The sequence below is a fragment of the Chiloscyllium punctatum genome, chromosome 1 (assembly GCF_047496795.1).
Source record: "Chiloscyllium punctatum isolate Juve2018m chromosome 1, sChiPun1.3, whole genome shotgun sequence".
In the NCBI taxonomy this organism is placed as follows: domain Eukaryota; kingdom Metazoa; phylum Chordata; class Chondrichthyes; order Orectolobiformes; family Hemiscylliidae; genus Chiloscyllium; species Chiloscyllium punctatum.
In genome coordinates this window covers 104,475,185-104,486,102 of record NC_092739.1, presented here as the reverse complement: position 1 = coordinate 104,486,102, position 10,918 = coordinate 104,475,185, and the positions used below count along the sequence as shown (strand labels likewise).

General features: G+C 41.9%; 1 protein-coding gene across 1 annotated transcript in view; it reads left to right on the top strand.

The window, feature by feature from the left end:
• The first annotated feature begins 375 nt into the window (after window positions 1-375).
• Window positions 376-10,918, top strand: part of tars1 (threonyl-tRNA synthetase 1) — a 40,219-nt gene continuing 29,676 nt past the window's right edge. The window contains exons 1-3 of the mRNA XM_072571647.1: window positions 376-507; window positions 5,869-5,943; window positions 10,295-10,485. Of these exons, the coding sequence (XP_072427748.1) occupies window positions 454-507; window positions 5,869-5,943; window positions 10,295-10,485 (320 nt within the window). The 5' untranslated portion in view covers window positions 376-453. The remainder of the gene's footprint in view (window positions 508-5,868; window positions 5,944-10,294; window positions 10,486-10,918) is intronic.

The following is a 10,918-nucleotide window of genomic DNA, read 5'->3' as shown; positions in this document are numbered from 1 at the left end:
AACTGTATCCCCGTGACACTGGGACAAGAGATCAGTCATGATTTGGCGATGCCGGTGTTGGACTGGGGTGTACAAAATTAAAAATCACACAACACTAGGTTATAGTCCAACAAGTTTATTTGGAAGCACTAGCTTTCGGAGTGCTGCAACCGCCTGATGAAGGAGCAGCGCTCCGAAAGCTAATGGCGGACTATAACCTGGTATTGTCTGATCTTTAACCAGAGATCAGTGAACCGTCACACAGATACCCGGGCTACAACAGTAACCAATCAGAGAGAAGCTCGTGAGGGTGGGGACCAGCACATCATTGGCCAAAGCATAGGTCCGTCATCGCCTTCCCAGCCAGTCAACGGCCCTGCAACGCTACTCCGTGATTGGCTGATGGCCCAGTGGTGACGGAGTTCCGGTGTGCTGTCGCGAGGAGGTAACGGTTGCATCAGTCTGAGCCGGGCGATGGAGGCTGAGCTGGTGACAGAGAAACTGCAGGCCATGGATGTCGACGACCAGGTGAGTGCTATGGAGCTTCGCACCAGGGCCTTCCTGCATGGTGTCTGTGTTAGGGAGTACAGAGAGCAGTCACTGGAAGCAGCGGGATATCTGCCATTTCTCCTCCCGATGACTGTCCCCGGGGGTAACCCAGCTCACGACGTTTAACGTGTGCGCCCTTCCTTTCTGAGTCCTTCCTCAATGCACCATCTCTCACTTTCACGGATTAAATTCCGTTTGTCAATTTACAGACCAGCTCGTCCCTATTATCCTGGAGCCTCAAGCATTCCTCGTTATTCTCCATATCACCAATTTTCTGGAAATCTGCTGAACTTCCTCCTACATTCATGTCTAGGTCATTAGTATACATAATGTAAGGGATCCAGCACCAAACCCTGCATTCATCACTGGGTATAGGCTTCCAGTCACAAAGAAAGCCCTTGTACTATCACCCTCTGCTAATTTGGGTACCAATTTAGTAAAAAGCTCTGGATTCTATAAGCTTTCAGCTTCTTAACTAGTCTGTCATGCAAGACTTTGTTAAAAGCCTTACTGAAGTCTATGCATGATGTAGAGATGCTGGTGTTGGACTGGGTTAGACAAAGTCAGATGTTGCAAGTCACCAGGTTATAGTCCAACTGATTTATTTAAAATCCCAAGCTTTCAGAATTCTGCATTGCCACTGCACCTGTCAAAGGAGCAGTGCTCTGAAAGCTTGTGATTTTAAATAATAGCCTCTTGTGACTTTTGACAAAGTCCATTAGACAGCATCAATTGCACTACCCTCATATACACACCTAGATGTTGTGGTTCTGTTCGCCGAGCTGGGAATTTGTCTTGCAAACGTTTCGTCCCCTGTCTAGGTGACATCCTCAGTGCTTGGGAGCCTCCTGTGAAGCGCTTCTGTGCTGTTTCCTCCGGCATTTATAGTGGCCTGTCTCTGCCACTTCCGGTTGTCAGTTCGAGCTGTCCGCTGTAGTGGCCGGTATATTGGGTCCAGGTCGATGTGTTTGTTGATAGAGTCTGTGGATGAGTGCCATGCCTCTAGGAATTCCCTGGCTGTTCTGTGTTTGGCTTGCCCTATAATGGTAGTGTTGTCCCAGTCGAATTCATGTTGCTTGTCGTCTGTGTGTGTGGCTACTAAGGATAGCTGGTCGTGTCGTTTCGTGGCTAGTTGGTGTTCGTGTATACGGATCGTTAACTGTCTTCCCGTTTGTCCGATGTAGTGTTTTCTGCAGTCCTTGCATGGGATTTTGTACACTACATTAGTTTTGCTCATGTTGGGTATCGGGTCCTTTGTTCTGGTGAGTTGTTGTCTGAGAGTGGCTGTTGGTTTGTGTGCTGTTATGAGTCCTAGTGGTCGCAGTAGTCAGGCTGTCAGTTCAGAAATGCTCCTGATGTATGGTAGTGTGGCTAGTCCTTTGGGTTGCGGCATGTCCTCGTTCCGTTGTCTCTCCCTTAGGCATCTGATGATGAAATTGCGAGGGTATCCGTTTTTGGCGAATACTTTGTATAGGTGTTCCTCTTCCTCTTTTTGTAGTTCTGGTGTGCTGCAGTGTGTTGTGGCCCTTTTGAATAGTGTCCTGATGCAACTTCGTTTGTGTGTGTTGGGGTGGTTGCTTTCATAGTTTAGGACTTGGTCTGTGTGTGTTGCTTTCTTGTAAACCTTTGTGGTGAATTCTCTGTTCGGTGTTCTCTGTACCATCACGTCTCGGAATGGGAGTTGGTTGTCCTTTTCTTCCTCTCTAGTGAATCGGATTCCTGTGAGTGTGGCGTTGATGATCTGGTGTGTGTTCTCTATTTCTGTGTTTTTAATTATTACAAAGGTGTCATCCACGTATCTGACCCAGAGTTTGGGTTGAAGTTGTGGTAAGACTGTTTGTTCTAACCTTTGCATTACTGCTTCTGCTAGGAGTCCAGAGATCGGTGAGCCCAAGGGTGTTCCGTTGATTTGTTCGTATATTTGGTTATTGAATGTGAAGTGTGTTGTGAGGCACAAGTCCAGTAGTTTAAGTATGCCATCTTTGTTGATAGTTTCAACGTCCTGTTGTCTGTTATGTCTGCCCAGCAAGTTGGCTATTGTTTCTTTGGCTAGTGTTTTGTCGATGGAGGTGAACAGTGCCGTTACATCGAATGAGACCATAGTTTCTTCCTTGTCTTTGTGTATATTTCTGATGATGTCCAAGAATTCCTGTGTCGATTGTATAGATTGTCTGGATCCGCTGATCAGGTGTTTCGGTTTCTGCTGTAGTTCTTTGGCCAGTTTGTGTGATGGTGTCCCTGGTAGTGATACTATGGGTCTGAGTGGGATGTCTGGTTTGTGCACTTTGGGTAGTCCATAGAATCTGGGGGTGTTGTTGCTTTCAGGTTTCATTCTTTGTAGGTCAGACCTGGTTATCTGTCTGTTTTTTTTTGTAGATTCCTCAGTGTGTTGTTTATCCTATTGGTTTAACCAGGTCTGACCTACAAAGAATGAAACCTGAAAGCAACAACACCCCCAGATTCTATGGACTACCCAAAGTGCACAAACCAGACATCCCACTCAGACCCATAGTATCACTACCAGGGACACCATCACACAAACTGGCCAAAGAACTACAGCAGAAACTGAAACACCTGATCAGCGGATCCAGACAATCTATACAATCGACACAGGAATTCTTGGACATCATCAGAAATATACATAGACAAGGAAGAAACTATGGTCTCATTCGATGTAACGGCACTATTCACTTCCATCAACAAAACACTAGCCAAAGAAACAATAGCCAACTTGCTGGGCAGACATAACAGACAACAGGACGTTGAACCTACCAACAAAGATGGCATACTTAAACTACTGGACTTGTGCCTCACAACACACTTCACATTCAATAACCAAATATACGAACAAATCAACGGAACACCCATGGGCTCACCGATCTCTGGACTCCTAGCAGAAGCAGTAATGCAAAGGTTAGAACAAACAGTCTTACCACAACTTCAACCCAAACTCTGGGTCAGATACGTGGATGACACCTTTGTAATAATTAAAAACACAGAAATAGAGAACACACACCAGATCATCAACGCCACACTCACAGGAATCCGATTCACTAGAGAGGAAGAAAAGGACAACCAACTCCCATTCCTAGACGTGATGGTACAGAGAACACCGAACGGAGAATTCACCACAAAGGTTTACAAGAAAGCAACACACACAGACCAAGTCCTAAACTATGAAAGCAACCACCCCAACACACACAAACGAAGTTGCATCAGGACACTATTCAAAAGGGCCACAACACACTGCAGCACACCAGAACTACAAAAAGAGGAAGAGGAACACCTATACAAAGTATTCGCCAAAAACGGATACCCTCGCAATTTCATCATCAGATGCCTAAGGGAGAGACAACGGAACGAGGACATGCCGCAACCCAAAGGACGAGCCACACTACCATACATCAGGAGCATTTCTGAACTGACAGCCAGACTACTGCGACCACTAGGACTCATAACAGCACACAAACCAACAGCCACTCTCAGACAACAACTCACCAGAACAAAGGACCCGCTACCCAACATGAGCAAAACTAATGTAGTGTACAAAATCCCATGCAAGGACTGCACAAAACACTACATCGGACAAACGGGAAGACAGTTAACGATCCGTATACACGAACACCAACTAGCCACGAAACGACACGACCAGCTATCCTTAGTAACCACACACAGACGACAAGCAACGTGAATTCGACTGGGACAACACTACCGTTATAGGGCAAGCCAAACAGAGAACAGCCAGGGAATTCCTAGAGTCTGTGGATGAGTGCCATGCCTCTATCAACAAACACATCGACCTGGACCCAATATACCAGCCACTACAGTGGACAGCTCGAACTGACAACCGGAAGCGGCAGAGACAGGCCACTATAAATGCCGGAGGAAACAGCACAGAAGCGCTTCACAGGAGGCTCCCAAGCACTGAGGATGTCACCTAGACAGGGGACGAAACGTTTGCAAGACAAAATTCCCAGCTCGGCGAACAGAACCACAACAACGAGCACCCGAGCTATGAATCTTCTACCAAACTTTGAACACACGTAGATGTCACCTCAAAAAATTAAATCAATCTCCTCTTTTAAAGACTATCCCCTCCAAGTTCATATTGGTTCTGCCTCAAATTTTTTTCCAGTTGTCTTTCTGCCACAGATGTCAGACTGGCTTGTTTATCCCTATCATCTTCTTGAATAACCATTCCAAATGAGCTGTTCTCTAATTCTGTGGTATCCCCTCTTTGGCCGAAGAGGATTTTGTCTTTGTTCATGAGTCACTGAATGTTAACATGCAGGTTAAAGACAAATGGCATATTAGCCTTTATTGCCGGATGGGTTGAATCTCAGTAAAAATGTCTTGTCTTGCAACAAGTTTACACGTGACCACATCTAGAGTATTGTGTGCTAAATATGTCCTTGTACATGAATATTATACATGCCATAAATGCAGTAGTCTTCCAGACTGATTGCAAAGATACACGGATTGTTGTTGTATGAGGAAAGTTTAATCGACTGGGCTTGAATTCAGTAGAACCAAAAAGAATCAGAGGTGATTGTATTCAAACATACAAATTTGTTTCAAGTATATTTGTTTCATATACAAAGTTCACACATGAAGCAGCCTTCCGTGCTGATTCCCCAGACTGGGATTTGATCAAGAGCTGAGCTGAGGTGAAATTTTTTCAGAAGGTGGTGATTTTTTTGAAATCTCTGCCCCAGGGGATTCCAGATGCTCACTTATGACGTAGTACATTCATGTGGCGATAATGTAGAAAAATAGTGTTGAAGTAGATCAGCCATGATCTCATCAAATGATGGAGTATGCTTGAAATTAAAACTGACGTCAACACTAACAAGCATATTCTATTCACAAGACCTTCTGAGTATTGTTCAGGAATGAAAACCATGAGAGGTTTCTCTTTACCGATCTATTGGCATGTTGTACTGCTTCGATTGCCACATGACCTTAGATTAGATTTGCCACCTCTGATCTCTGGTGGAAGGCTGTCCTGGGGTTTTACCATGCAAGGTTAGCAAATGTTGTATTTACCTTGTAAAAGTTTGATTACTTATTGTTGTGTGCCTTTTGTGGTTTTGCATCTGTAACTAATGCACAAAAAAGTCTGGCAAACAGGTGATCGAACTTGAGGTAGAGAGGAAATCTGAGGTGGGTAAGGGTCTGGATCTGAATAGTTAATTTGAAACAATTTACAGGCCTATCGATTATCAGAATTTAAGTAACTGGTAATAATAAATGTAAAACTATTTTATCCACTGAGAACCTGTAAGTAGGATCACTGTACAACATAATTAAAGTATTAATTTTTATTTTCTGTGCCTTAAGCCTAAAGTTACATCTGAGAAACAGAAAGGCAAGAAGAAAAGCGTTAAGGAAGGTGGTGATGCAATGAGAGCGGAGGTGAGAGCTTCTTCTGTAACCTTTTTGTATGGAAAACAACCATGGTGAAATGGAAATATAGCTAATTAATGTGGTTGTCTATTCACATTAATTGCAATTAATACCAATTCTTTGGTATTCAGTTCTTTTGTTTACATTGAGTTTGGTGTACAGAGGAACCTTGATCATCCGAAGGAGATGGTGGGTAGTATTTCCACAAATTTCTGGCGGAATTCTGGACAATTGAATACTGAGTAACATCAGAACCTTGTGATCTTGCTGGATAATTGGATATTCAGATAATCGCATGCCAGCTAATCAAGGTTCCTCTGTATCTGCTCTCTACAATGCTGTGATTCTACACTGATTTTTTTTTATTGCCTCAGTCTATTTCATACATAGAGTCATAGAGATGTGCAGCACAGAAACAGACTCCTCAACTCACCCATGCCAATCAGATATCCTCTATTCGTCCAGTCCATTTGCCAGTATCTGGCCCATTTCCCTCCAAACCTTTCCTATTCGTATAGCCATCCAGATGCCTTTTAAATGCTGTAATTGTACCAGCCTCTGCCACTTCTTTTGGCAGCTCATTCCATACATGCATCATCCTCTACTTGAAAAAGTTGTCTTGTAGGTCCCTTTTACATCTTTCCCTTCTCACTCTGAACCTATGCCCTCTAGTTCTGGGCTCCCTCATCCCAGGGAAAAGACCTTGTCTATTTTTGCTATCCATGCCCCTTGTGATTTTATAAACCTCTATAAGATGTAGGTGTAGAAGTAAGGCCATTCGGCTCATCGCGTCCAATCCACCATTTCATCACGGATGGATGGCCATTTCAACTCCGCTTACCCAGTCGCCCATTAGCCTCTGATTCTCCAGGGAAAACAGTCTCGGCTAATTCAGCCTCTCCCTATAGCTCAAATCTTCCAACCTTGGCAACATCCTTGTAAATCTTTCCTGAACCCTTTAAAGTTTCACAACATTCTTCCGATAGGAAGAACACCAGAATTGCACAAAAGGACTAGGTGCAGAATAATTTTAAAGCAAGAAACCTTTGAATTCTTATGGCATTCTGCTGTATTGTATCTATGACTTATATTGAAGGACTTCAAGTAGGATTAGTTGCTTGAAGTGCAATAATTGCATGAATGTATGAATTCCCGCCTCAGGTGATTGACTGTGTGGAGTTTGCACGTTCTCCCTGTGTCTGCGTGGGTTTCCTCCGGGTGCTCCGGTTTCCTCCCACAGTCCAAAGATGTGCAGGTCAGGTGAATTGGCCATGCTAAATTGCCCGTAGTGTTAGGTAAGGGGTAGATGTAGATGTAGGGGTATGGTGGGTTACGCTTCAGCGGGGCGGTGTGGACTTGTTGGGCCGAAGGGCCTGTTTCCACACTGTGTAGGTAATCTAATCTAATCTAATCTAATTGAGAAAGTGTTAGAGGGAATATTGGAGTTGTCTTTCAAGTGAAATGTTAAACTGAAACTCCTGTCTGCTCTCAGATGGGTGTAAAAATGATGGGTGTCTTGATCAATATTTATCACTCAATCGATTTTAGTCAAGCAGAATATCTGGTTCTAAAGGATACAAGTAACACTCCAAAAGCAGCAATTAATTGAGAAAGTGGAAGAAGACGAGGGACTCGAAACAATTTCCATTACCATGGAAGTAGTACTGAGAAATTGGCAGAGGTGTGTTCTGACTGGTGCCTGGGACCTGATGGATGTATTCCTAGGGTTTTAAGAAGTGGTTAGTGAAATAGCTGATGGAATGATTTACATTTTCAAAACTGCCTCGATCAGAATTGGTTCCATTACCTTTGGTGAATGTCTCACCTTTATTCAAAAAATGAAGGGATGGCAAACAGGAAACTATGGGCCAGTTAGCTTAGAAAATGTTAGAAGCTGTTATTTTAAAAGAAACAGGGCTTTTGCATATGTTCAAGGTAATCAGACGCAGTCAACATGGTTTATAAAATTTAAATCATTTTGATTGATTACTTGGTAACGCATGATGCAGACTGAAGATGGATGGACTGCATTTAGATTTCGAAAAGATACGTTTTATGAAGTGTGATATCACAGATTACTGCATAACATAAAAGCTAATGGTGTGGGGGTTAGCATAATGGCTGGGGTAGATTGGCTGGCTAATAGTAAGCAGTGAGTAAGTCTTAGTGGCTCTTTTTAAGGATGGCAAGTTGTATGAGTGATACACCACTAGGATTGTTTATAATTGTATAAATGATTTAGGTGAAAGGAAGGAAGGCCAATATTACTGACCGCACGATGATAAGTGGGAAAGTAAGTTGTGAAGAGAGCACAAGGAGATTACAAGAAGATAGGTTAAATGAGTGGCCAAGGATGTGGCAAATGGAGTACAATGGGAGAAAATGTGAATGTAGAACAATACAGTACAGGAGCAGGCCTGTTAGCTCTCTTTCTTCCTTTTAAAGATTCTTCTCAAAAACTACCTGTTTGCCTAAGCCTTTGTACGTGTCTTAAGATTTACTTGTGTAACTTTAAAATATAATGCCTCTGAAGTGCCTTGGACTATTTTATTCTGCAAAGTTGCAATATTAATACAATTTATTGTTTTATTTCCTGTGCAGCATTCATTAAACAGACATAAGAAAAATAGCCAGTTTAATCTTTGAATCAAAGAGGACTGAACTTGAGAGAGTTTCCTGCAATTCGCATATTACAAGATGTCTTATTTATGCCTGATCTGCTGAGCAAGCATGTAGAACTCACTTTAATAACTTTTAGTTGAAGATAAAACATTTCACAGCAATGCATTATAGTCACTATAGTTGTTAACCTGCATTAGGGGCTGAATGGCTGAAGGTGGCTGAAATGTTAATTTTTGAGTATGTTACCTGTTACCCACTAACTCAAACAGGGACTTGAGGTTAAGGAAGAGAATTAATAGATTAATAAGAATGAGCACCATTATGTACTCTAGCAATTAATGCACTTCCTTGGTGCTGACTCTTGCAAATTATGAAAAAAGACAATTGCTGCGAACGTTAAATATATAGTATATTTGATTGTTGCTATTTGTTCTGAACTTAATTTCTTTGTTACAGTTGACTTTTCTCAGTTACTTTTGTCCCATCTTCATGTTTAAAAAAGGACTTCCATTTTCATGATATTTAACCACAAGCTATAAGGAGTACAATTAGGCCATCTGCCCACTGAGGTTTAACTCCATTCTCCTGCCTTTTCCCTGTAATCTTTGATCCCCTTCCCAATCAAGAACTTATCCATCTCTGTGTTAAATATAATTCATGACTTGGTCTCCAAAGCCCTCTGGGGCAATGAGTTCCACAGATTTACCACCCTCTGGCTAAAGAAATTCCCCTCACCTCATTTCTAAAGGGCCATCCTTCACACCAAAGCTGTGCTCTCGGGTCCTCGCCTCTTCTACAGTCAGAAACATCTTCAAGTGCACTCTATCCAGGCCTCTTAGTATCGTGTAAGTTGTAATCACATCCCCCTGCACATCCTTTGAAACACTAAATACGGACCCAGAGTCCTCAACCAAAGGACTGTTCAGATCCTTAGAATGACCGAAAGTGCTGTGGTATTATTTTTTGAAGAACTAAGTGCCGTGGAATTTTTTGCATCTTCTTAAACTGGTGGGTGGGCCTGGATTTAACAGTTTGTTTAAAAGAGACATCACCTGCTATGCAGTGCTCACTCAACTTAAAATTAAGTATCCACACCCAATCTTGGAATGGAATTGAGCAAGTAGAGCTGATGTATTTTCTTTAAACTATAAAGATTACATTTTTAAGTGTACCTGATGGTTAGAGTAGCTGAGGCTTTATTAGCAAGTTCCCAGCTTTAAATAAATACTGTTACAATTCAGAGGCTAACTATATGATCACACCACCAGTTATAGTCTAACAGGTTTATTTGGAAGTACTAGCTTTCCAAATAAACCTGTTGGACTATAACCTGGTGTTGTGTGACTTTTAACTTTGACCACCCCAATCTAACACTGGCACCTCCACATCATATTCAGAGGCTGTCCAGGCTGGCTTTTAAGTTAATGAAAGCATTAAATGTACTTACCGTGACTCCGCTATGAATCTTCTAAGTATGAGAATTTGTGTCAATGTTCAGAATAAGTGTGATCTATGTATCTATTAACCTTCGTCTGGTTGTGTGCTGCCAATTTGGTCCAAGCCTTGAGGTTAAAACAAAGCAGATTGTTTTTATGTACTCTGGCTTCTTTAACAATGACAGTCATACCTCAATTAATGAATGTACCATAAGGAAGACCATCAAGTTTCCTTGTTTTTGATTAAGGTGCTTGTTGGAATGATCGTGATTTTTCTCTTTCCTTCCATCCTTTCTCTTTAGTTGGATCCATGGCCAGCATATATTAATGAACGCCTTGAACTGTACCACAAACTCAAAGCTGAAAGTGATTCTATTTTGGCAGAACGTGCTTTGAAAGAGAGTAAACCAATCATCATCACTCTACCAGATGGTAAACAAGTACAGGGAGACTCCTGGAAAAGCACCCCTTACCAGATTGCATGTGGAATTAGGTATCGGTTCTAAATTACTGTTTTATTATCATTTTGCAGCAGGACTATTAAAGATAAAATGTTTTGAAAAAGGAGGGTGGAACTGTGGAAAGGATAGAGACCTACTTGAGATGTTAGATGATGTACATAATTGTAGCTTAGAGATTGAAGTGTTAGGATCAGTAGAATGCACTATTGAGCCATAGACAAACCACTTTTAAAAGGAAATTGGATACTTATTTTAAGAGAATGAAGCTGTGAGAGGGCATCTTAATATTTATGTGATCTGAATAGTATCTTGTATTGCAAATTCTGATTTATTGATGCTGAAACTACATGCAGATTTCTTCTAGTTGATTTGGTGTACAATTTTATTAACTGAGATTCTCATTTAGGCATGTGCCTATTACTTGAAAATTGGAAGCTTCTTAAAATGTTTTGACCTTCAGAATAT